The sequence below is a fragment of the Bactrocera neohumeralis genome, unplaced genomic scaffold (genome assembly GCF_024586455.1).
Source record: "Bactrocera neohumeralis isolate Rockhampton unplaced genomic scaffold, APGP_CSIRO_Bneo_wtdbg2-racon-allhic-juicebox.fasta_v2 cluster10, whole genome shotgun sequence".
NCBI classification, from domain to species: domain Eukaryota; kingdom Metazoa; phylum Arthropoda; class Insecta; order Diptera; family Tephritidae; genus Bactrocera; species Bactrocera neohumeralis.
In genome coordinates, this window is record NW_026089623.1 from 11,216,994 (window position 1) to 11,244,286 (window position 27,293).

The 27,293-nt window shown below is 38.1% G+C and overlaps 1 protein-coding gene across 1 annotated transcript in view; it reads right to left on the minus strand.

The window, feature by feature from the left end:
- The window catches only part of LOC126765402 (actin-binding protein WASF3), a 101,899-nt gene that overhangs the window by 38,023 nt on the left and 36,583 nt on the right, over window positions 1–27,293 (minus strand). The window contains exon 2 of the mRNA XM_050483134.1: window positions 4,813–5,598. Within this exon, the coding sequence (XP_050339091.1) occupies window positions 4,813–5,548 (736 nt within the window). The 5' untranslated portion in view covers window positions 5,549–5,598. The remainder of the gene's footprint in view (window positions 1–4,812; window positions 5,599–27,293) is intronic.

Genomic DNA, 27,293 nt, shown 5'->3' on the forward strand with positions numbered 1-27,293 from the left:
TTTCGCTAGTTGGCGCTGAAAGCGCGTAGTTCTAGTTTTATTCGTCGCATCGGGTCATGCTATACCTTTTTGCAAAGCTAACACGTGTTTGATTGATTGTCGTTTCTTTTAAGTCGTTCGTGAGTTATAGCGTCGCAAACATGGAGCAAAATAAAGAGAAAATACGGCATATTTTACAGTACTACTACGATAAAGGCAAAAATGCTTCTCAAGTCGCCAATAAAATTTGTGCAGTTTATGGACCCGATACAGTTTCCATTTCCACCGCACAACGATGGTTTCAACGTTTTCGTTCTGGTGTAGAGGTGGTCGAAGATGCGCCACGCTCCGGAAGGCCTGTCGTCGAAAATTGCGATAAAATCGCTGAATTGGTCGAAAGAGACCGGCATAGTAGCAGCCGTAGCATATGTCAAGAGCTGGGTATGAGTCAGCAAAAGTTCATTTCAATTTCAATAAAAAAAAAAAAGCATTTTTGACAACCCATTATATGTATGTATATTCAGTGAAAACTCCCACAACAGGACATTGTAGGTTTTACAATTTTTTCCGCATATGGGGGGTGTTCACTTATTGGAGTGGAAGAATAAAAATTTTACTAAAAACTAGCTTCTTATTGGTTCCGAAATTTGTTTAGGACTTCAGAATGTGATTAAACTTTATCCGCATTCTGAACATACATATACTTAATTTAGGTATTCGGTTTATCTATACCTTATTAACAATTTCTTCAGTGACAATGTTAACGTCAATATTACTGTCTTCTTATTAACAATTTTGTGCATTGAAATGCATTCTACTCTAGTCAAAATAATAACAGTAATAATCTGTATTGAAATTTAAAATTTTGTAGTGCTAAGAGCAAAACATAGTAAAACTTTGTTCTTTATTTATTTTTCAAAATCTATGTTGTGCCATTCAAAGTAATCACCCTAGACCCCCAATACCCTTGTGCCAACGTTTTTCCCAATCCTCGAAACAGTTGTTAAAGTCAATTTCCAGAATAGCCTTCAATGCGTGTCAAATACAGTTAGTTGACTCCAAACGGTTTTCCCGGAGCTGTCGTTTGAGTTTGCTGAAAGCCAGAAGTCACGCCAAGTTGCGGCTTTGACGGTCAGCTTCGGCTCACCTTTACCGCGATATTTAGCCGATTGATCGCCAATTCCGGTCCGTAAGCATAGATCCAAGACACATCACCAGTAATAATACGTATCATGATATCCTGGTAGTCGGAAAGCATTGTTTCACATACGTTAACGCGACGTTGTTATTATAAAAAAATTTGTGATTGTGGTACCAATCCTGCTTTCACTTTTCTCAAGCCCAAACAATTTTTCAAAATGGATCAGGGTTTTCATTTACTACTCCGTAGCAGCGAATTTTATAGAATTATTGTTATGCTATTGCTACCGCTCTCACTTTCTGCCTGAGCAGAACAACGAAAAAATATGTGCTCTGCTCTGCTCGGAGTTTTGTCAAGTCAAAAGCTACAGCGATAGCATTTGCCAAAAATTAAAAGCTGTGATCTGCTGAGCCCACGCCCATAAATCGCCATTAACCGAAAACATATAAGGTGCCATAACTAAGCACTAAATTAAGGTAAAGCTGTAATTTGGTACAGAGGATCGCAGAATCAAGGAGCACCTGTGGGCAAAATTATTTTAAAAAGTGGGCGTGGTCCCGCCCTCTGAAAAGTTTAATGTACATATTTCCCAAATCACTCAAGCTAAAACAACCAAATTTGTTCGGTACATATGTATCTTATAAGAACTTCTACTTACAGTGCGAAAATGGATGAAATCGGAGGATAACACCACTCACTCCCCATATAACGATACTGTTAAAAACTACTTAAAGCACGACAAATCCATAACTAAATATGCCAGAGACATTAAATTTTACCACCGAGATGATACAAGAGAGCTTTATTAGAGCCGGTTTGTAAATTGGGTGATGGGCGTGGCACCACCCACTTTTTGGTGAAATCCCTTATCTCGGGACCCGACTGACCGATTTCAACTAAATTTAGAAGCATTATTTTTACATTATTATGTCATATTGCGAAAAGGGACGAAATCAGACAACAATATAGCACAATTTTAAATTCCAATTGATTCGTTCAGTTTCCAGTATACAAATCAAGACACAATAATATAACGGGTTAAGACTTTACACGAATAATGTCTTTAGTATATGCCACCCCATGACTAAAAACTGATCAATTCCAATAAAAAGTGTCCAAGCCCCTAAGTACCGAATATTTTTAGCCCGGTACCTATGTTGACTCTTGATCGCCAATTTTTGTCAATGTGTGATATTGTAACTGAAATTAAAGGATAATCCTTTCCTTATAATGTTTTGTTTGTATATCAAAAATGGGTTAAATCGAAACAATACTTCCCTTGGGACCCATATACTTAATATAAAGATTTCGAAGTTCCGGGTGACTTTGTACCGCATATATCCACCAATAATAAAAATAAGAGAGCGTGTTTTTTTCATAACAGTGTGTCTCTGTGCCTAAAATAAATAAGTCGCCAGTCGTTGCTTCTTTTCGCTACGTGGCACCAATTGGAGATTCCAAGCGAAATCAGGCCCTTCTCCACCTGGTCCTGCCAACGACTTGGAGGTCTTCGTCTTCGCGGGTACTACGTTGAATACTTTCAGAGCTGTGTTTTCGTCCATTCGGACAACATGTCTTAGCCAGCGTAGCCGCTGTCTTTTAATACGCTTAACTATGCCAATGTCGTGGTATATCTCGTACAGCTCATCGTTCCATCGAATGCGATATTTGCTGTGGCCAACGCGCAAAGGACCATAAATATTTTGCAGAACCTTTCTCTCGAAAACTTGTAACGTCGACTCATCAAATGTTGACATCGTCCATGCCTCTGAACCATATAACTGGATGGGAATAATGAGTGACTTATAGTTTGCTTTTTGTTCGTCGAGAGAGGTCTGTACTTCCAATTTCCTATTCAGTCTGAAGTAGCACCTGTTGGCAAGAGCAATCCTGCGTTGGATTTCCAGGCTGACATTGTTGGTGGTGTTGATACCGGTTCCAAGATAGACGAAATTATTTACGACTTCGAAGTTATAACTGTCAAAAGTGACGTGAGAGCCTAGTCGCGAGTGCGACGACTGTTTATTTGATATCAGGAAATATTTCGTCTTGCCATCATTCACTACCAGACCTATTTGCTTTGCCTTCCTTGTCCAATCTGGAGAAAGCAGAACTAACGGCGCGGGTGTTGAGGCCAATGATATTAATATCATCGGCATACGCCAGCAGCTGTGCACTCTTATAAAAGACTGTACGTGATCAGTTAAGTTCTGCAGCTCGAATTATTTTCTCCAGAATCAGATTGAAGAAGTCGCACGATAGGGAGACGCCTCTTCTGAAAACTCGTTTGATATCAAACGGCTCGAAGAGGTCCTTCCCAATCCTGACGGAGCTTTTGGTGTTGCTCAATGTCAGTTTACACAGCCGTATTAGTTTTGCGGGGATACCAAATTCAGACATCGCGGCATAAAAGCAGCTCCGTTTCGTACCATCGATAGCAGCTTTGAAATCGACGAAGAGGTGGTGTGTGTCGATTGGTGGGCTTTAATCTTTCACACAATACGATCTATAGAACCTTATACGCGATGTTTAGGAGACTTATCCCACGGTAGTTGGCGCAGATGGTGGGGTCTCCTTTTTTGTGGATTGGGCAGGGCACACTTAAATTATAATCGTTAGGCACGCTTTCGTTCGACCATATTTTACAAAGAAGCTGATGCATGCTCTTTATCAGTCCTTCGCCGACGTGTTTGAATAGCTCGGCCGGCAATCCAACGGCCCCCGCCGCTTTGTTGTTCTTCAGGCGAGTAATTGCTATTGAATCGGGTTCGCCTTCTCCTGGCGATGTACTTTCACTGCCATTCAGCAGGCTGGAAAAGGGTTCCCTGCATAATTTTAGTATGTTCTGGGCATCGGTGGCTAGATCACCTTTGGGGTTCTACAAGAGTATGCTCCGGTTTTGAAACCTTCAGTAAGCCGCCGCATTTTTTCGTCGAATTTTCGAGCATTACCTCTGTCGGCCAGCTTGTCAAGCTCTTCGTACTCACACATTTCGGCCTCTTTCCTTTTCTGTCTGCAAATGCGTCTCGCTTCCCTCTTCAGCTCTCGGTATCTATCCCATCCCGCACTGGTTGTGGTCGATCGTAATGTTGCGAGGTAGGCAGTCCGTTTTCTCTCTGTTGCGACACGACATTTCTCGTCGTAACAGCTGTTCTTTAGCATTTTCGAAAAACCAATGGGTACGGTTGCAGCTGTACGTAGGGAGCTTGAAATGCCGACCCACAGTTCCCTTATGAACAAACTTAGCCTAGCCGCTATATGACTAATATCAGGATTTTAAAACATACAGCTGACTTTACTCTATATGATTGGTTTTACACCTTTAAGTATTTCCCTTGCTTTGATTCTTGCAAGTTGCAAGAGTGTAAAATGTTCGGTTGCACCCGAACTTAGCCCTTCTACTTGTTTTTGTAGTGTGTTCTTGTCAATTTGGTGCCTATTCTATTGCCTGGAACTAAATAACGTGGTTATTTTATCGCACTCGGGTTAGTGAGAAACCTCTATAAGCGAGAATGAGATTGTGCTCCCTTGAACTCTCGCTTATCCAGGTTTGACTGTATACATATACAAGAAAAAATAATAAAAATGTAGATCGTTAAAAAATACTTTCATTGTAATTAAACTACAAAAAATAGATTAATAAGTTTAATAAGTTAAAATACCACAGCCTATTCTATATATTGTATACTTACTTCCAAAAGCGGTTTCCATGTTGACAATTGAATTTGGGGTTTGGTAATTAATATTGTTTGGCATTAAAGTTTCTCCATGACCAATAGCAATCAACCGCTGCTTTTCTCTAGTATTATGTGGCTTTCTCACTCGTTTTTTATTCCCTGCAGAGTTAACACAACTATTGCCACCGTCTTGACGCGGACGATTCATTTTTTTTCCTTTGTCATGCATTACTCTTTCTGTATCCTTCAACATCTCTTGTCGCCACAACTCAAAAAAGTAATTGGGATCGGTATAAAATTTAAGTCCGTCCTTACCGTCATCCCGATAGTTATTTAATTTGTTTAATGGAGGTGGTTTGTCGCACATGGTGTAAGTCTCTAGCATAGGAGCTGGCATGGTTGAATGAGAAAATATTTTTTGATCAAATACTTTAGTAGATCGGAATCCCTTTTTTCTTGTTATGTCTGTGAGTGGAACATCTTCCATTGAGCTATCCAACTGTGTAACTTTAATAGACAAATGATCTATTCGTGCTTGTAGTGAGTTCGCTCGATTACTAATGTTTCCTACGTCTCGGGCCAGTTCACCAAATATATCTTCTGCATGTTTGGATAAGGAGGACAATTGACGTATTATATTTGTAAGGGCTGTATTAGTTATTGTTTCTAATTCAACGAATTGAAGTTCATCTTGTTGATAAACGGATCGTGAAACATGAACTGGCTCTATTGAACGTTTTGGTAGTGGCATTTTATATGATTTACGAAAACTTCGTTCAGATATGCAAATTGTTCGTCAACCTAAATAATGATAAAAAATGCATTAATTTACAACGAAAGCTATACATTTTTTATTGCCATATTCTTTTGATGTTAAAATAAATTTTCGTAATGGTTAATGATTATTAATCAGAAGAATGTTTCTTATAACTTTGCCTTTTTTACTTGTTATATCATTTTGAATTTACATGATTAGCTCATGGAAATCAAAAAAGATATATGCTATTATATTATGTACTCTAGAAATTTGCAAGAAATAAAGGAGTAGTAGGTATTTACAGTGATCTACAAATGTTTTGTTATAAACTCAAATTCTGCTAAAACTAACACTTCAAACGTTATCTTTAAGAATTTCCGCCAGCCTTCCGTTTTACAGTTTCTATAACCGATGAGGAGAACATTCTCATCTCTAGTCAGGAGACAGTAAAGAGTACTACATGTTGTGGCAGCCAACGTACCCAAAACGTCTATATAGATCCATCCACCTTCACGGTGGCCATGAGCACCAATGAAAGCACACTGGCTGCCAAAGGTGAAGTACAGCGCAAAAAGCGGAAAAAATCTCAAAATCATCTGAGAGAAATCCGTCACCAGAGGGCAGTTTTCGTACTCGGAAAAATAGCCCAAGATCAGGCTGCCGGCACCTCGTTTGATGTCGAGGAGATAAAGCGCCTAACGCAAATAGTAGAGGAGTACGAATGTTTCCTGAAACGGAAGCCATAAACAGAACAGCTCACAGATTAGGAACCCTCTTTCCATAACGAGTCACTGGAAACACTGCCAAAACAGTTAAATCAGGGGGAGCCGAGCAGAAGTGTCCATCATAGACGAGTCCTTCTCCTCGCCAACCACCATTCAAGAGATATAAGTAGGTGGACATCAACGTCAGTTAAAAGAGTGAGTAATTGTCCGTGCTATGAAAATTAAATAATTTTAGTGGAAAAAGGAAGAAGTTAACAAAATCTGCCCATCAATTCGGAGAATGCAAAGCGCGGTATTCATGTGCAATGGAGTGCAGAAGTAGCGACTTACAACCACTGACTAATTTGGATTAGAAGGTTTGTTATTTCGCCTCTATCATCTTTTGTTGTACACACACTTTTTTGGCGCTACAAAAAACTACTTATTGTACCATAGCCTAAAAGTATACTGAAAACCTATATCTATAATTATTTACAAGGCAACAGAGTTGTAGGGTTGCCACGTATTTTTTATTTTGTAATTATATTTTTAATTGTTTATATGCAATTGTCTATATAATTATAAGTAAATTTTAAAAATAATGCAAATTACTAGGACACCACTTCTAGAAGGGGGTAAATTAAACAAAACTGCCAAAAAAGATGTTACAATCGAAAAATTAACCAAAAAGCTAGCGGAAATGGAACAAATGTGTACAAAGCTCTCTTCTTCTTCTAAATTGGCGTAGACACCGGTTACGCGATTATAGCCGAGTTAACAACAGCGCGCCAGTCGTTTCTTCTTTTCGCTACATGGCGCCAATTGGATATTCCAAGCGTAGCCAGGTCCTTCTCCACTTCGTCCTTCCAACGGAGTGAAGGTCTTCCTCTTCCTCTGCTTCCCCCGGCGGGTACTGCGTCGAATACTTTCAGAGCTGGAGTGTTTTCGTCCATTCGGACTACATGACTTAGTCAGCGTAACTGCTGTCTTTGATCTCGCAGAACTATGTCGATGTCGTCGTATATCTCGTGCAGCTCATCGTTCCATCGAATGCGATATTCGCCGTGGCCAACGCGCAAAGGACCATAAATCTTTCGCAGAACCTTTCTCTCGAAAACTCGCAACGTCGACTCATCAGTTGTTGACATCGTCCAAGCCTCTGCACCATATAGCAGGACGGGAATTATGAGTGACTTATAGAGTTTGACTTTTGTTCGTCGAGAGAGGACTTTACTTTTCAATTGCCTACTCAGTCCGAAGTAGCACCTGCTGGCAAGAGCAATCCTGCGTTGGATTCCCAGGCTGACATTGTTGGTGGTGTTAATACTGGTTCCTAAATAGACGAAATTATCTACAACTTCAAAGTTATGACTGTCAACAGTGACGTGAGAGCCAAGTCGCGAATGCGACGACTGTTCGTTTGATGACAGGAGATATTTTTGCCCTCGTTCACTGCCAGACCCATTTTCTGTTCTTCCTTGTCCAGCCTGGAGAAAGCAGAACTAACGGCGCGGGTGTTAAGGCCGATGATATCAATATCATCGGCATACGCCAGCAGCTGTACACTCTTATAAAAGCTTGTACCTGCTCGATTAAGTTCTGCAGCTCGAATTATTTTCTCCAGCAGCAGATTGAAGAAGACACACGATAGGGAATCGCCTTGTCTGAAACCTCTTTTGGTATCGAACGGCTCGGAGAGGTCCTTCCCGATCCTGACGGGGATTTTCGTGTTGCTTAACGTCAGTTTACACAGCCGTATTATTTTTGCGGGGATACCAAATTCAGACATCGCGGCTTAAATGCAGCTCCTTTTCGTGCTGTCGAAAGCAGGTTTGAAATCGACGAAGAGGTGGTGTGTGTCGGTTCTCCTTTCACGGGTCTTTTCCAAGATTTGGCGCATGGTGAATATCTGGTCGGTTGTTGATTTTCCAGGTCTAAAGCCACACTGTTAAGGTAAAATCAGTTTGTTGACGGTGGGCTTTAATCTTTCACACAATACGCTCGATAGAACCTTATATGCGATGTTGAGGAGGCTAATCCCACGGTAGTTGGCGCACATTGTGGGGTCTCCTTTTTTATGGATTGGGCATAGCACACTTACATTCCAATCGTTGGGCATGCTTTCATCCGACCAAATTTTACAAAGAAGCTGATGCATGCTCCCTATTAGTTCTTCGCCGCCGTGTTTGAATAGCTCGGCCGGTAGTCCGTCGGCCCCTGCCGCTTTGTTGTTCTTCTGACGGGTAATTGCTATTCGAACTTCTTCATGGTCGGGCAATGGAACGTCTGCTTCATCGTCATCGATTGGGGAATCGGGTTCGCCTTCTCCTGGCGTTGTGCGTTCACTACCATTCAGCAGGCTGGAGAAGTGGTCCCCCCATAATTTAAGTATGCTCTGGGCATCGGTGACTAGATCACCTTTGGGGGTTCTACAAGAATATGCTCCGGTTTTGAAACCTTCTGTAAGCTGCCGTATTTTTTCGTAGAATTTTCGAGCATTACCCCTGTCGGTCAGCTTATCAAGCTCTTCGTACTCACGCATTTCGGCCTCTTTCTTCTTCTGTCTGCAAATGCGTCTCGCTTCCCTCTTCAGCTCTCGGTATCTCTCCCATCCCGCACGTGTAGTGGTCGATCGTAACGTTGCCAGGTAGGCAGGCTGTTTTCTCTCCGCTGCGACACGGCACTCCTCGTCGTACCAGCTGTTCTTTTGCACTTTCCGAAAACCAATGGTTTCTGTAGCAGCTGTACGTAAGGAGTTTGAAATGCCGTCTCACAGTTCCCTTATACCGAGTTGTTGACGAGTGCTCTCAGAAAGCAGGAGTGCAAGCCGAGTAGCAAATCGTTTGGCTATCCGTTGTGATTGCAGCTTCTCGACGTCGAACCTTCCTTGTGTTTGTTGACGTGCGTTTTTTGCTGCACAGAGGCGGATGCAAATCTTGGCTGCAACAAGATAGTGGTCCGAGTCGATGTTAGGACCTCGGAGCGTATGTACTTCTAGAACACTGGAGACGTGTCTACCGTCTATCACAACATGATCGATCTGGTTGGTGGCTTTTCGTTCCGGAGACAGCCAGGTAGCTTGATGTATCTTCTTGTGCTGGAATCTAGTACCACATTTGGGGATGTTTCGTCGTGGAGGCTGAATTTACCGACCGTAGTGCCAAATATACCTTCTTTGCCCACTCTGAAGTTTAAGTCGCCAAGCCTTTTACGTAGCGGGTCCCAAACCCAGCGCACAACCCTATGTAGGGGATGTTTCGCCTTCTCACTTTAGCTCACCTTCGAACGGATGTTCTTAGGCTACCCAGAGGATACTTGGTCAAAGACCGGAAGTTGTGTGCTGCTTGAGCCATGTGTAAAGGAATCGTTTCTGGCCACTCCCAAGTGAATGGCGATCAGAGAACTTTCCTCACTTGCGTGAACTTCTACACATGACTCCATTCTACAGCTCTCATTAGAAGTAAATACTCTAAGAGCCGAAAACCTGAAGTTTAAGTCCATCGATGTAAGCAAAATTTCGAAGATTGAATTCTCAACGGATGAAGACGAATTAGAAGAGAAATTGTATGCATTCTAAAAAAACTACCAGCTAAAAAACGAAAAACGGAGTATTCTCCTGGTCTTCCGGAAAAGGCAGATGAAGCCACATTAAAACCGCTCACTCCAAAAAATAGTTCGCGGCCTCCACCAATCCTAGTGTCTGAAGACGCCAACGGCAGTAATTACCAGCAACTATATGCAATTGCAAAATCGGAAGCAAAAAAATGTTACCATTAAACTAAAAAAAAAAAATGGAATACACAAAGCAATAATTTCTCAATAGGGGACTACAGATGCATATCAAAAGCACTTTCGAGTAATAAAATACCTTGGTATAGCTTTGAGGATAAGCAAACGCGGCCAATTACAGTTGAGTGCACCGGTAAGCATAAGACATCTGAATATTCGAAACCATAGAAACAGCAGCCTAAATGCTGGAACTGTGACGAAGCACGTCCACTTACCATCATACTGGCCATCAGATAACCAAAAGATTTAAGACCTGATAGATTTTTTTCGTTGTCGGCAAAATTTGCCGGAACTATTTGTCGTTAAATCAGGGTTGTGACCTTAACTCAGATCATTCTCCAATCTATTTAACCTATAGTGAAACCGTCATCTTTAAAGACAAAACAGCGGCCTTTGGGAGTACTTTAGAAAGATCATGGAATGTTATGAGAGTAAATATATATATTAAATACAGAATACAGTAAACTTGTTGCCCAGCTGATAAATCTATTTTAAATAAAGTTTCTAAAGATCTTAATCGGAAAATTAAGAGATTTAAAAATTTCAAAAAATTCCTAACAAATGAAAAAGAAATTCTCCCAACCATGTGCCATCAAAATAAGTCTCAGCAAAGGGCCAGAGAATATTCAAAAACAGCGGAAGTGTTTTCTGATTATTTAGCCCAAATATTTTCCCCGTATGAAACAATTTAGCGTTCAAGGTGTACGGACGTGTTTTGCATTTCGCTCCGTGTATTCCGATTTTGCAGTAAACAATCAACAAAAATATGATAAAAAACATTCGAATAAAAATCAGTGCATACAAATTGTTAATAATAATCAGCCCTACCACGCAATCCATCGCATACGGTTTTTTCGGAAAAAATACCAAATTGCTATCACATAATTCGAAACATTCCGAACGTAAGTTCAAAATTCGTTGAGTGGCAGTTAACGGATCCATATTTTGTTCGTAAATTCAATTTGAATATAAACGATTACAGTTTTATTTATTAGAATTTAAATTTTTTGTTCTATCCAGCTTTTTTCGAAATGTCAAAATACAAAATTAATTCTGATGAGCCATCGCAGCGATCAGCTGAAATGGAAATTAAACAAAGTACGCAGTCAGCAGAAGCAGCAAGAAAAACAAAACGCTAGGTGGGAATGTATCAAGCAAAACAGGTTCATCTGTTCAGACTGGTATTGATCGCTACATATATGTAAAGATCGAGTCCTATTAAATCAGCGGTCAATACCAAAGAATTTCAACCAGGCACGCCAAAAGGTAAAAGCCAGATATTCTTAATGGCAACAGATTTGTCTTACTGAGCAAAAATCGTAACGATGATGCAAAACGTACCACTACAGTCGTGAATACCAAACTCTCGCCAATCTATTTGCATGAGCGTAGCTTGTCTCCAAAATAAGCAATTTAATAGGGACAAACAATTTTCACATTGTGCCTTTGAAAAAAGGCAACATAGATGAAATAACAATTCAAATATACACTGAAAAAAGTTTATGTGTAGAAACATTGGAAGAAGGTGGTTTTAGTATTAAATCAGTAGTAATTTTTAACAGGAACAAGGTCCCATAACCAATGTTTAAAATAGAATTGATGCCAAATTCTAGCCAACTTAAAACTAAACATCATCATTAAACACATCCTATTTACAACCTAAAATATCTGCTTCATCGCAGAATTACCGTTGAGGAACCACACAAAAGAAATAGTTCAGTACAATGCACAAACTGCCAAGACTATGGACACGATAAAAAAAAATCAAAAATTAATTTGACTATTCATTTTTTACATGTTTTTTATTGATATTATAAGAATACAAAACATAAATAATATAAGGAAAAAAATTAAATTTAAAGGTCGGCGAAATAGAGACTGATGAAACAATGGCTTGTCCTGGTGTGCAGGATATAAATCCTTTCCGTGACCTAAAATTAAAGATTATGCGAAATCCGTGAAGAGTAAAAGTGTAGTTATCGCACTACGAAACAATTTGAAAAAAAAAAATTCTTTTTACAAAATGGAGGAGGTTTGAAAAAAAGTTTCGTATTTTGCGTTGTTTTGTGGTTCGGAATTTTTCAAAAATAAAAAAAAAATTATTTCGAAAGCTCTTCGTAGTGCGATAATATAATGTATAAGAAAGCTCTGTGTAAAATTACATGTGAATCGATTGAATAAAACTTGAGATATCATGCACACGTTTCTAGAAAAGTAGTTATGAGAAAAACGAGTTTAAAGTTGTCACCGGCTGCGAAACGGTTTTGTCGGCGTGTCACAAAATGAGCTGTAACTCGGAAAATAATTTGAATTTCGAAAATTACTCTTTAGGACATTTTCTTGAAGGGTTATACTATAAAAACATGCAAAAAAAAATCGATTTTTTTCGAATTTCTAAAGCAGAATACCTCCTTAAAAACGAATTTTTCTGTTGGTTTTCAAGCACATCGTAACCAAATAAAATAAATATTTTGTAAAATATTCCTCCTAACGAAAATATTGAAATTCCCATCAATATTTCAAAACCACTAAATCTTAAAGACAATGCTACACAAGGGAGCTATTCAAACGTGTTGAAAGGCAACACTGCATAACAAATGCAATTGCTTCAAAACCAACCAAATGGAGCGCTGAAACTATGATTTTCAACCTTACCCAATGTATGACACAATTTATGTCTACAATGCAAAATATGATTCAAGAGATAATCAAATCACAAAACCAAATGTTGCAAACTTTTTTAAGTAAAAAATGAGCGTATTGAACATTTGTATATGGAATGCTAACGGTGTTAACCAACATAAATTGGAACTTATTAGATTTCTGGATGAATATAATATAGACATAACGCTTTTGTCAGAAACGCATCTTACGAATAAAAACAATTTCTGTATACGGGGATTTAGACTCAATGTTACAAGCCACCCAGATGGAAAGGCACATGGTGTTACAGCAGTGTATGCTAGACAACGGATAAATCACCACGCATTAGAATCTTATGCCACAGCGCAGTTACAAGCTACAACAATAACTTTAAAAAATCGCTGCGGGAACTTAAACCTGACGGCTTATACTGTCCACCTCGTTTTAAAATTACTGATAGCGAATTTAAAGACTTTTTTGGAACGCTACGTCAAAGATTTCGAGCAGGTGGAGATTACAACGCAATACACACGTACTGGGGTTCACGTCTTATTAATCCGAAAAGACGATAGCTGTACTACACTATTATGAATAAGCATAATAAACTGGATATAATATCTCCCGACAAGCCCACATACTGGCCCAGTGACAGAAAAAAATACCAGACCTAATAGATTTGCTGATTTGCTTTATGACAGCTGATACATGTACAGACTTATCATTTGACCATTCTCCTATACTAATAAAGTTATTAGTATATATTTGGCCCATGATATTTGAGCCAAAAGTTTCTCTAACATCACATAAAACTAACGGGTTGAAGTATAGAAAATATATCAGCAGCCACATCAACATTGATTGCAAAATAATTACAGGAAGAGACATTGATGAAAGTATAAGAGTAATGATGTAATAACTAATGCAGCTGTATGGGCCACCAGAAAGAAAAAATAAACCAGTTGGTTTTAGAAATATCACTAATAATGAAATAGAGAAACTTGTAAATGATAAAAGGCGAGCTAGACGTGAATGGCAGTTAAGTCTCTCCCCTTCAACTCTGCTTCAACTGAAATTTTCTGTACGAAAGCTAAAAAAAAAGCGCTTAAACGAGAGGCAGAACACAACATTGAAAATTATATAAAGAAACTGTGTCCAAATTCTAGCAAGCAAAACTCCCTTTGGAAAGTCCAAAAGTCTTTCAAGCCACCAGTAGATTCCAACATGCTTTTAAGACAGTTGAATGGTAATTGGGCTGGTAGTGATGAAAAAAGGCAAATTTGCAATTAAGTTGCCAACCTTGCCTTATACCGCTAACGAGTCGCTTGTGTCTATTAGGACTTCTACTTCTGAAGTTACTAGAATCATAAAAGAGCTAAGCCCAAAAATACTAGTTACAAAATAGTGCTATATGCTCTCCTTGCTCTTTAATGCAATTCTTGGTTTCCGATTTTATCCAATTTCGTGGAAAAAGATGCAGATCATGATAGATACATAAATCCGGGAAAAGCTTAACACAGCCGTCTTCATATAGACCAATAAGTCTCTTGCCCTGTATTTCTAACATATTTGAAAAAGTGTTATTATCAAAGATGACTCGTTTCCTCTACGAAAATAATATAATACCAACGCACCAATTCGGGTTTCGTGCTAAACATGGCACTGTAGAGCAAGTAAATCGAATTAACAACGAAATCAGGAAAGCATTCGAGCACAAAGAATTCTGTTCAGCTACTTTTCTAGATGTAGCTCAGGTGTCAGGAAAATCAAAACCGTTTTACCTTACGAATTGCATAAAGCTTTAGTCATATTTAAGAAACAGGAAACTTACAGTTAAAGTAGCAGACTACATATCAGAAGAACGAGCAATAAGCGCTGGTAGCATGCTAGGCCCAACTCTGTACATAAATATACAGGATGACACAGCTCTAGTAAGCCGTATCAAATGACCCATGAGAGCATCAAGAGTTCTAGAGCAGCACTTAACTTTTGTCGAAGAATGACTAGCCAACTGACGTATAAATATTAATGAGCAGAAATGCAAGTATTTTACCTTCTCACTAAGATCAGAAACGTGTCGGACAGTCAAAATGAACAATGTTCTAAGACCCCAAACGAATTAAGTAACTTATGTTAGGAATCACCCGGATCGAAGGCTTACGTGGCGAAAACATATAGCGAGTAAAATAACTTACATGAAGTTAAGAGCATCAAACTTAAATTAGCTTGTAAACAAAAATTCTAAGTCCTCTCTAAAGTCTTGCTATGGAATGCAATCATAACACCTAAGTGGATCTAAGACGTTCAACCGTGGGGTACGATCTGTACAACCAACATTGATATAATACAAAGATTCCAATCCAAAATGCTTAGAACATTGACAGCTTCCCCATGGTACAAGCGTAATGAAAACATTCATAAAGATCTTGATATTCCTACGGTAAAGGAGACAGAGGATAGCAAAATTAGATATACATATATTGGCCTTGGAAAATTCCTACAATCAAACCCGTTTAAAAAGAAGTGAGCAGCCTACTAGAGAGCAAGGTTCTACCAAATAAGCTCAACGTCATTCTGAAAACTAATATCTCCAGTTACGACTTGTTTACTGCCGAGGTTCTAAAAGAGCTTCCTCCAATAAATATATTAAAATTACTAACATTATTAACATGGCGTTTCATCTTAAATACGTGCCAACTTATTGGAAAATTACTGAAGTCATCATCTTTCAAAAGCCAGAAAAACCAAGATATGATGTATCTTCTTACAGGCCATATCACTTCGACCTATAATATCGAAACTTTTTGAGAAAAACATCTCAATAGAATCATAGAACGAAAATTAATAATCCCAGCGCATGTGTTTGGGTTTCGAGCTAACCATTCTACGATTGATCAAATCCACAGAATTACACTTCTTCTTCTTCACAGGCGGAAAAACCGCGTACGATTTATAGCCGAGTTAACAACGCGCCAGTCGTTTCCTTTTTTCGCTACGTGGCGCCAATTGGAGATTCCAAGCGAAGTCAGGTCCTTTTCTACCTGGCCTTTCCAACGAAGTGGAAGTCTTCGACTTCCTCTGCTTCCCGCGGCGGATACAGCGTCGAATACTTTCACAGCTAGTGTTTTCGTCCATTTGGACGACATGACCTAGCCAGCGTTGCCGCTGCCTCTAAACTCGTTATACATCATTCATCATTCCATCGAATGCGATATTCGCCTGTGGTCAAAGCGCACAGGACCATAAATGTTTCGCAGAACCTTTCTCTCGAAAACTCGGAACGTCGACTTATCAGATGTTGTCATCGTCCATGCCTCTGCACCATATAGCAGGATCGGAATAATGAGTGACTTATAGAGTTTGGTTTACTTTACTTTACTTTACTTCTTAATTTCCTACTCAGTCCGAAGTAGCACCTGTTGGCAAGAGTTATTCTGCGTTGGATTTCCCGGCTGACATTGTTGGTGGTGTTGATACTGGTTCCACGATAGACGAAATTATCTACGACTTCAAAGTTATGACTGTCAGCAGTAACGTGAGAGCGTGGTCGTGAGTGCGACGACTGTTTGTTTGATGAGAGGAGATATTTCGATTTGCCCTAGTTTACGATCAGACCCATTTGCTTAGCTTCCTAGTCCAGTCTGTATTAATTTTGCGGGGATACCAAATTCAAACATCGCGGAATAAGGCAGCTCTTTTTCGTGCTGTCAAAAGCAACTTTGAAATCAACGAAGAAGTGCTAAGTGTCGATTTTCTTTTCACGGTTTTTATCCAAGATTTGGCGCACGGTGATTATCTGGTCGAATATCTGGTCGATTGATGATTTTCCAGGTCTAAAGTCGCACTGATAATGTCCAAACAGACTGTGGTGACGGTGGTCTGTAATCTTTCACACAATACGCTCAATACAACCATATATGCGATGTTTAAGAGACTTATCTGAAGGTATTTGGCCCAAATTGTGGGGTCTCCCTTTTTGCGGATTGTGTAGTTATCCAATCGTTGGGCATGCGTTCGTCCGACCATACAAAGTCTACAAAGAAGCAGATGCATGCTCAGTTCTTCGCCGCCGTGTTTGAATAGCTCGGCCAGCAATCCATCGGCCCCCCCGTTTTGTTGATCTTCAGACGGGTAATTGCTAATGGAACGTCTGCTCCATCGTCATCGATTGGGGAATCGGGTTCGCCTTCTCCTGTCGTTATATTTTCACTGCCATTCAGCAGGCTGGAGAAGTGTTCCCTCCATAATTTTAGTATGCCTTGGGCATCAGTTACTACATCACCTCTGGGGGTTCTACAAGAGTATGTTCCGGTCATGAAACTTTTTACTAGGCTCCGCATCTTTTCGTATTATTTTGCATTACCCTGTGCGGGCTCCGGTGAAGTCGATCAGCCTCAACCCTTTGACGATGTTTCATCGTGGAGGCTGAATTTAATGATAGTAGTGCAAAGGTACCTTCTTTACCCACCCTGGCGTTAAAGCCGCCAAGCACGATTTTTATATGATAGTGCACGTCTATTGTTCCAAGATAAGGTTGTTTTGATTAGTTTTCTTTACTCGCTCATAGAAGGCATCTTTAGTCACATCGTCCTTCTCTTCCGTCGGGTCGTGGGCGCAAATCAGAGATATGTTGAAGAACTTCGCTTTGATGCGGATTGTGGCTAGACGGTCATCCACCGGGGTGAATGACAGTACTCGGCGACGGGGTTTCTCACCCACCACGAATCCCGCACAGAATTTACGTTCCTTTGTATGGCAACTGTAGTAAATGCCACAAAGACCTACTCACCTCAGTCCTTGTCCCGTCCATCCCATTTCTTGGATGACGGTAATGTCAGCCTTCACTCCAACGAGGACATTAACCACCTGGGCAGCGGCACCTTCCCAATTAAGGGATCAGACATTCCAGGTGAATGCCATAAAATCGTCATCCTTAATTCATTTGCCATGATCGTCATCAAAAGGGGGGTCTCCGAGGCTGATTGTTATTTTTCATTGGGTGCGTTTTTGTTTACGTGGGGGGTCCCAAAGCCAGCGTACATACAACTTTGTGGAAGGGATGTTTCGCCTTCTCACTTTACCTCACCTTCAAACGGATGTTTTCTGGCTACCCAGAGGATACTTGGACAAAGACCAGAAGTCATGAGCTGCTTGAGCCATATGTAAAATAATCGTTTCTGGCCACTCCCAAGTGAATGGCAATCTGAGAACTTTCCTCACTTGCGTGAACTTCTACCTATTGCTCCATCCTCAGAATTACGTGCTTTTGGATGTTGCAAACGCGTTCGATAAAGATTGTCACAAAGAACTGCTTTCGAAATTGAGACTGATTTCACCGAAACAGCATTATTACATCATAAAAACGTATTTATCAGATCGTTACTTCCGCGTTAAACCAGGAGACAAATGTTCTATTTAAAAAAAAAATAAAAACAAGAGTTCCACAAGGTAGTGTGTTGGGCCCTCTTATTTATATTCTATTCACGCACGACCTACCAGTAGACTGCAATTTTACAAAAGTCACATTTGCACATACCGCTTTCCTTGCTGTTGGTAGTAGTGAACACTATTAATCTCCAAAAAGCTCTAAATAAAGTCCTACAATGGGCAAAGAAATGGCAGATAAAACTGAAAACTGTCTGCACACATTGTTATCACACACTACAAGATACAACACTTACCATCAAACGGAAGGAGCTGCACCTGATGATCAAAAATATTAATTGGTTACAAATCAGTGTTATAATCAAATACTCCGACCGATATGGAGCTATGGTGCACAAAACTGGGGATGTACTAACGCAAATAATAATGTGTAGTCGAAAAAGTCATTTCGTATTTCTAATCAAACTTCAATTTATTTTTTTGTATTTATAATGAACTTTAATGAACCAAATAAGTACTATTTTGGTCGACCACTTTTTGCCATTTTTCCATCAGTATAAAACTTTTCTGGTTTGTTGGCGAAAAACTGCGACAATTAATTTTCACAGGCTTCTGTTGGAAGCAACTTTACTCCATTAAGGGAGTTCTGCATTGACCGAAACAAATGGTAGTCCGATGGTGCAAGGTCAGGGCTATATACTACATATATGGTGGACCAAAACTTCCCAGCCAACTTCTCCCAGTTTTTGCCGAGTCATCAAAGATGTGTGTGGTCTAGCGTTGTCCAGATGAAAGACGAAGCTCTTTCTAGTGATCAGTTGTGGCCGGTTTTTTTTGATTGCTTGCTTCAATCTCATCAGTTGTTGACAGTAAAATGTAGAATCAATCGTTCGACCAGGCTGGAGCAGCTCATAGTGGATGATTCCTTTCGAATCCCACTGAACACTCAGCATAACCTTTCGAGGCGTCAACCCTGGCTTTGCGAAACTTTGTTGAGCTTCACCACGCTTGGACCATAATATTTTTCGCACATTATTGTCACATTTGATCCGCTTTTCGTCTCCTGTTACCATTCCCTCAGAAATGGTTTGATTTCATTTCGTTTCAGCAAAGAATCGCAGATGTTAATTCGGTTCATTAAATTTTTCACAGACAATTCATGTGATACCCAAACATCGAGCTTCTTTTTGTAACCAGCCTTTTTTAAATGGTTCAAAACTGTTTGATGATGAATGTTAAGTTCCTTAGCGATGTCAGCCATGTAATAGTCTTGTATACGAAAATTCCAAAATATAGCGAATTTCTTCATTTTTCAACAGTTGTAAATTATTTTCAACTTCCCCGAATTTAATATTTCTGGACTGGAGATATACGACTGCAATGACATCTATTGACAAAATACGAAAAAGCCTTTTTCGACTACCTAATAAGAAAGTCATACAACAATTTCAAAACAAAGTACTAAGACTAATTGGCAAATCAGAAGCACATAGTGCAAGATTGCTTCAGCATTGTAACGAAGAACATGTAAACTTCTAGAGATGGACCACCAAGACGACTCAAACGCCTCAAACCCAGCGATCTTTCAAATTAGCCAATACTCTCATAGTGGTTTTGTAATTATACGTTTAAATCATAATCAAGTTGCTTGTTAGTCCTTTTTTATTTATATCTAAATTAATTGCAATAGTTCTCAGCTACGTACTCCATAATCCGGCGGGTCCCCACGTCGAGTTCGACTCCTCAGAAACCCTTAGGGGCTACAGGGTAATCAAGATCGATGATCAGGCCTCTTTGGACTTCTTTACGAGTAACGTACTAAAATCTGCGACGCCTTTGAAGGCATCAAACTGAAACTCATTCCCGCTAAGGACATTTCAAAGAGACCTCGTGCTCGCATTTTATTGCCTTTCTAGAGAATCTGGGCGAAAAACTCACCCGGTGTATAAATCTGTTCTCGGAATAGACTACATAGTGGGAACTTATTAAGGAGGCGAAGCCACCGATAGTGGACTTCTGCGAACAAAACCAGCTTCGGTATATGCAAAGCCAGTATGAAGATATTTCAAAGGGACAAAACAGATGATAAACACGACACGAAAGGAGTCTGCGATAACAGACAGTTGCTGAGAGATGTCGTCATCAATGAGTAGCTGATGACCAAGCATATAAGATGAGTATAAATAAATCTGCAGCGGTCGAAAAGTGCTGCCAATGATAAAGGTGGAAAGGGGTAGACACTCTAATAGAGGGTGACGCAAACGCAAGCCATTCGTTATGGGGAAGCTCATGTACGAACATCAGAGGTGAGTCATTCTTACGATACATTACAAATAGCAATTTAAGTATATGTAATAGAGGCGATAAGCCAACATTAATTTTCTCCAAGATCTGGGATAGATTTTCAGGGTGAGAGGGAGTCCTAGATCTCACACTATCAACGGTATCAGATAGCTTGATTGTTGTTGACTGGAGGGTACCCGAAGAACCAGCTATGGCAAACTATTCTTGGATACTCAAAGATTTTTTTTATTATTAAATTCTACAACATCTTAATATGTAATTCAAGTTGTTCCGAGTTATAATTTTGGAGATACAGCCTTAAGAACTTGTGTCCTCGAAGCTAGCTAGGCTAAGTGCGCGGCCTTTAAATGCGTTTTTCTCAAAAGTGTGTTTTTGAAGTTGGTTTGCAAAATTTCTCCAGAACTACTCCACCGATTTTCATGAGATTCACTTCGAGATACAATTTTTACAGAATTGGACGAAGGATTTTTTTTCTGACATTTTCATTTTCTTATTTGCAGTTTTTTTCTTCGTCTAAGTTCTAAGTTAAACTAAAACTCCAGTAAGAAGTCATTCTGGCAACGCGGGCGCATCTTTTTTCCGAGTTACTGCAAATCGCGTCGCAATGGCCGAGTTTAAAATGTTTTCTCCAAAAATTTCGGAATTTCTTTCTGTTCAAAAATGAACTTGTGCGTTGGTGCCAAGGAGTTCCATTTAATATTTATTATAAACACATATACTACAGTCCACTAATATTAAATATCTATTTTCAAACATTTTGAACAAACGTACATACCACACTGGTCGATTTCATAGGCCAAAAATAAAAAAAAAAAAACAAAAGTTTGAAATTTCCCACTGTATGTACATATCAAAACTATTTTTTAAAATAGCAATGAAATTAACGTTAAATAAATTTTTGCTCTATCCCTTTCGTACGCGCCAAGAAAAGCGAGAGGAGTGAGACAATAAATACACGCGGTCTGTGCAGTGAAAATAGCTTAAAAATTATCTCTTATAATAAATTAAATTACAATATAAAATCGTGCTTAATCCCAATAAATCGAAATGAATATTAAGAAGAAAGGTATGTGCTATATAACGACGCGATTTTTCCGTACTAATATATTGTTTTATTGTTTTAAAACTATTATTTTACAAGTGAGCTTTTGAGTGATATATTTTTCTTTATACATAGAATTAAGTAATAAAAAAAGTTGTGATCCCTGTCTTACCCTCAAATGAGACAAGTTTGTTTATATTAGTTAATGTTTTATAAGTCTATGCTTATGATTTCAGCTGCAACTTTTTGCAACTTTCTTTGTTATTCATGGTTTTCTACCAGGTATGCGATTTTTCGGGTGTTATTTTTCATTATTTTTTGTATTTAAGTATAAGTATGAACGAGTATATTATATTGTTTTTTATGTTTTTTTATCATATTTATTTGAGCTTTGGTTTTCATTATCTCACTTTTATCAAATATTTGTTGTATACGTTATTTTATTCAGGAACGTCATATCAATGTGAACTTTCACGCCTATATATCCTTGAATTGTGGTGTTTGGAAAAAGGTTCATTTGCTGATAAAGCTAAAAAAGTATGTGACGACTTAACCCGTAAATTTGAATGGGATGGCTATGAATGTACTGGAAATATTGTTATGAAAAGATTTGATTACGTATTTAGAAGATTTTCAGAAATGTGGAATAAAAACCACAGATTAAAATCAAAAGTTATACAAAAAAATTCGAATTGGTTTGCACAATATGAATATATATTATTAAGACGACAATCATCCGTATTGAGTCAAGATCGAGGACGTCCTAGATTAAGTCTGGTAGAGTGCTCAAAGAGAACGAAGCGGCGAAGGATAGTAGATTTAGCAGAACTCGATGGCTCCGCTGCTGATGATTTGCGTTTGGCTTGTAGGGAACTGAATAAGTCGATCTTTCGCGCAAAGACATGTGAAGTAATATCACTTATCACCGAAGCAAATTTAACCAAGCACCAGTATCAACTTATTAGAAGCTTCGTTAACAATAAACTTGATGTTAACTTTTTACCTTGCTATGATAATATTTTAAAGGAAAAACAGAAAAGTTATCCTGAGCAAATAAAAGTTTCAGAAGCTTACGCTGAAGTTGAGCTACAAAAATTATTGGATCACACTGCGTCGCGAATTTTAGAGTTGCAAAGCGATGTAATTAATGAACTCAATGACTCTTCTAATTACCTAACATTAATAGGAAAATAGGGATTTGATGGCAGTTCTGGGCAGAGCGAATATAAGAAAAATTCGAATAATTTGGAAGACAGTAATTTATTTGTTACGTCATATGTCCCTCTACAAATGATAATGAAATCGCAAAATGATGAGGAGCACAAACTAATTTGGAAACACCCCCGACCTTCATCCACCCGCTATTGCCGTCCTGTTCGAATTCAGTTTGAAAACGAATCAGTTCAATTAACCATAAATGAAGAATTATATTTTAAAAACAAAATTCAACAATTAAATCCCATTGAGTTCAAAACAGCTACCAATCGCTAATTTTATATCGGTCACATTCTTCAACTTACAATGGTGGATGGCAAAGTGTGCAATGCCTTAACGGAAACCTCATCTGCAAAATGCTATATAAGCTCGGCCAAACCTACTGAGATGAACGATATTGACAAATGCTTGAAAAAAAGAAGTACGAACGGATCGAAATATTTTTTGAATATTTCCTTTACGTTTCTTATAGACTTGAAATCAGACAATGGCAAATAAGGGGTTTAGAAGATAAAGTACGATTTCTAAGAAGGAAAAAACATATACAGTGCGAGTTTCATGAAAAATGGGTCTTATAGTCGACAAACCAAAAACAGGTGGTAGTGGATCTTCAAACGATGGAAATACTGCTAGAAAATTTTTCAACGATGCCCATACATCTGCTGAAATAACAGGCATAGAAGTATTAATTGAAAATTGTGCAGTATTACTACAAGCTTTTTCATCAGGGTACAAAATTAATGTGGAAAAACTTAGGAAATTTGCACTAGATACTGCAAGAGAATTAACATCAAAGTATTCCTGGTATTATCTTCCTGCGTCAGTCCATAAAATTTTAATTCACGCCCGATGTTATTCAATATGCATTAGTTTCAATTGGAGAGCTCTCAGAAGAAGCTACTGAGTCAATGAATAAGGACGTTAGGATGTATCGACTCCAACACACACGAAAGAACTCACGTGTCGCCACATATCAGGACTTATTAAACCGATTACTATTGAGCTCAGATCCTTTCATCTCTGGTCAAAGAAAACTACGATGCAAAAGTAAATCGATTTTATTAAATCGGTTTTTGATTTAGTTGAATAATATTCAAATAATTCTTTTTTTGTTAATCAATTTTTTTCTTATTATCATCGGCGGGTGGCGGAATTTGAAACCAGATAGGGCTTTGGAGCGGTTTATTTATGTTAATATAATTGTTAATTACTTGTTATGATTTTAAAATTTGATTCTCAAGCCGCCAATAAAATTTGTGCAATTTATGGACCCGATACAGTTTCCATTTCCACCGCACAACGATGGTTTCAACGTTTTCGTTCTGGTGTAGAGGTGGTCGAAGATGCGCCACGCTCCGGAAGGCCTGTCGTCGAAAATTGCGATAAAATCGCTGAATTGGTCGAAAGAGACCGGCATAGTAGCAGCCGTAGCATCGGTCAAGAGCTGGGCATGAGTCATCAAAAATTCATTTCAATTTCAATAAAAAAAAAAATAAAAAAATTCAATACAAATACCGCAAGACTTTTTTGACAACCCATTATATGAGGCACGTATGCATCTATGCATATGCAATACGCATGCACTCAAATTTGCAACAATACAAATATATAACTTTACTTAGGTTAAGATGTATACATACGATAACCTATTGATAAGATATACGTTTAGGCAATGCACTTGAAAGTAACCCCAAACCATACAACATAAACTACCCAGCAGATTTAAAAGCGAGATCTCCTGAAAGGAGGAATGAATGAGCCCTCCTATTGACCTCTTTTAGGAGCAGTAAGGGAGATTTTTTAATTTTGTTCTTATATTGTGTTTTTTTTTATATTTTATTTTAGTGTTGACCTCCTTTTGTCATCTTTCAGGAGCAAAAAAGGAGATTTTATACTTCTATTGTGATTTTTTTTACTTTATTTTAGTATTGATCTCCTTTTGTCCTCCTTTAGCAATAAAGGAGATTTTTTAATTTTTCGTAGCTTAAAAATCGTACTTTTGATTCAAAAATTACAATTTAACGGGAAATAATAACTGTTAATTTTTGTCTTCAAGCAATTGTTCATTTCAATTGTTTTTTAAAGCGTGCAGACGTAAGTGGTTTATATCTATTGAGTATAAAATATTTTAAATTGATAATTAAATGTACTCTAAAAGGCATTCAAAAATTTTGGATGAAGTGATTGCGGAGTCCCTGCTCTTAAAAGTGAATTGGGATGGAGCCAAAAAAAAAGTTGCATTGAAGAGTTATGCACTTTTCAATAAATTTCTTTACGGTAATACATAACTTCAATTCTTGTCATCTATTTTTTTAACAAGTTTAATTTTTAGAGGCCTTAAAAGATGATTACTCATACCCTGATTTTGAGGCAAAGATCAAAAAGGCGTTTCTCAAATAAAAGGCTCAGTTCTACAGGAACACTTATGATATAAAAAAAAAATATAGATTTCATGTACATTCATTTAATTAAAAAACTTTAATAAAAAATAAAATTATAAAAATTTGATTTTGTTAAAATAATTGCAGGTTGAAAATAATATAGGATTAATCATATAGATCTCCTATAGTAGTAATCATAGAGATCTCCTTTAGGAGTAATCATAGAGATCTCCTATAGCAGTAACCATAGAGATCTCCATTAGGAGGTTAAAAGGAGTACTCGCGTTCCAATGACATGCAATGTTAAAAGCGAGTATACAATTTTACGTGTATTTACACACGAGTATTAGGAGTAATCGGGAGTATAGGATATCTCCTAAAGGATTAATCCAGGATTTCTCAAACGATCATCCTAAAATCTGCTGGGTATATTCCCATTAATCCTTTAGGAGATATCCTATACTCCCTATTACTCCTAATACTCGTGTGTAAATACACGTAAAATTGTATACTCGCTTTTAACATTGCATGTCATTGGAACGCGAGTACTCCTTTTAACCTCCTAATGGAGATCTCTATGATTACTGCTATAGGAGATCTCTATGATTACTCCTAAAGGAGATCTCTATGATTACTGATGTAGGAGATCTCTATGATTACTACTATAGGAGATCTATATGATTAATCCTATATTATTTTCAACCTGCAATTATTTTAACAAAAACAAATTTTTATAATTTTATTTTTTATTAAAGTTTTTTAATTAAATGAATGTACATGAAATCTATTATTTTTTTTTTATATTATAAGTGTTCCTGTAGAACTGAGCCTTACATTTGAGAAACGCCTTTTTGATCTTTGCCTCAAAATCAGGGTATGAGTAATCATCTTTTAAGGCCTCTAAAAATTAAACTTGTTAAAAAAATAGATGACAACAATTGAAGTTATGTATCGGGTGATTTTTTAAGAGCTTGATAACTTTTAAAAAAAAAAAAAACACATAAAATTTGCAAAATCTCATCGGTTCTTTATTTGAAACGTTAGATTGGTTCATGACATTTACTTTTGAAGATAATTTCATTTAAATGTTGACCGCGGCTGCGTCTTAGGTGGTCCATTCGGAAAGTCCAATTTTGGGCAACTTTTTCGAGCATTTCGGCCGGAATAGCCCGAATTTCTTCGGAAATGTTGTCTTTCAAAGCTGGAATAGTTGCTGGCTTATTTCTGTAGACTTTAGACTTGACGTAGCCCCACAAAAAATAGTCTAAAGGCGTTAAATCGCATGATCTTGGTGGCCAACTGCCCATGCATCCCGAAAAATGCACTGTTTGGTGTGGTTTGTACGCTGGTGGAATCATTGGACCGTATTTTTTCAAAGATGCTGTTGGACGCAACGTTACGGTGAATGGCGATCGCTATCGTTCGATGCTAACAAACTTTTTGTTGCCAAAAACGGAAGAACTGAACTTGGTTGACATGTGGTTTCAACAAGATTTCGCTACATGCCACACAGCTCGCGATTCTATGGCCATTTTGAGGGAAAACTTCGGAGAACAATTCATCTCAAGAAATGGACCCGTAAGTTGGCCACCAAGATCATGCGATTTAACGCCTTTAGACTATTTTTTGTGGGGCTACGTCAAGTCTAAAGTCTACAGAAATAAGCCAGCAACTATTCCAGCTTTGGAAAACAACATTTCCGAAGAAATTCGGGCTATTCCGGCCGAAATGCTCGAAAAAGTTGCCCAAAATTGGACTTTCCGAATGGACCACCCAAGACGCAGCCGCGGTCAACATTTAAATGAAATTATCTTCAAAAAGTAAATGTCATGAACCAATCTAACGTTTCAAATAAAGAACCGATGAGATTTTGCAAATTTTATGCGTTTTTTTTTTTAAAAAAGTTATCAAGCTCTTAAAAAATCACCCGATATTACCGTAAAGAAATTTATTGAAAAGTGCATAACTCTTCAATGCAACTCTTTTTTTGGCTCCATCCCAATGCACTTTTAAGAGCAGGGACTCCGCAATCACTTCATCCAAAATTTAAAATATTTTATACTCAATAGATATAAAACACTTACGTCTGCACGCTTTAAAAAACAATTGAAATGAACAATTGCTTGAAGACAAAAATTAACAGTTATTATTTCCCGTTAAATTGTAATTTTTGAATCAAAAGTACGATTTTTAAGCTACGAAAAATTAAAAAATCTCCGTTATTGCTCCTAAAGGAGGACAAAAGGAGATCAATACTAAAATGAAGTAAAAAAAATCAC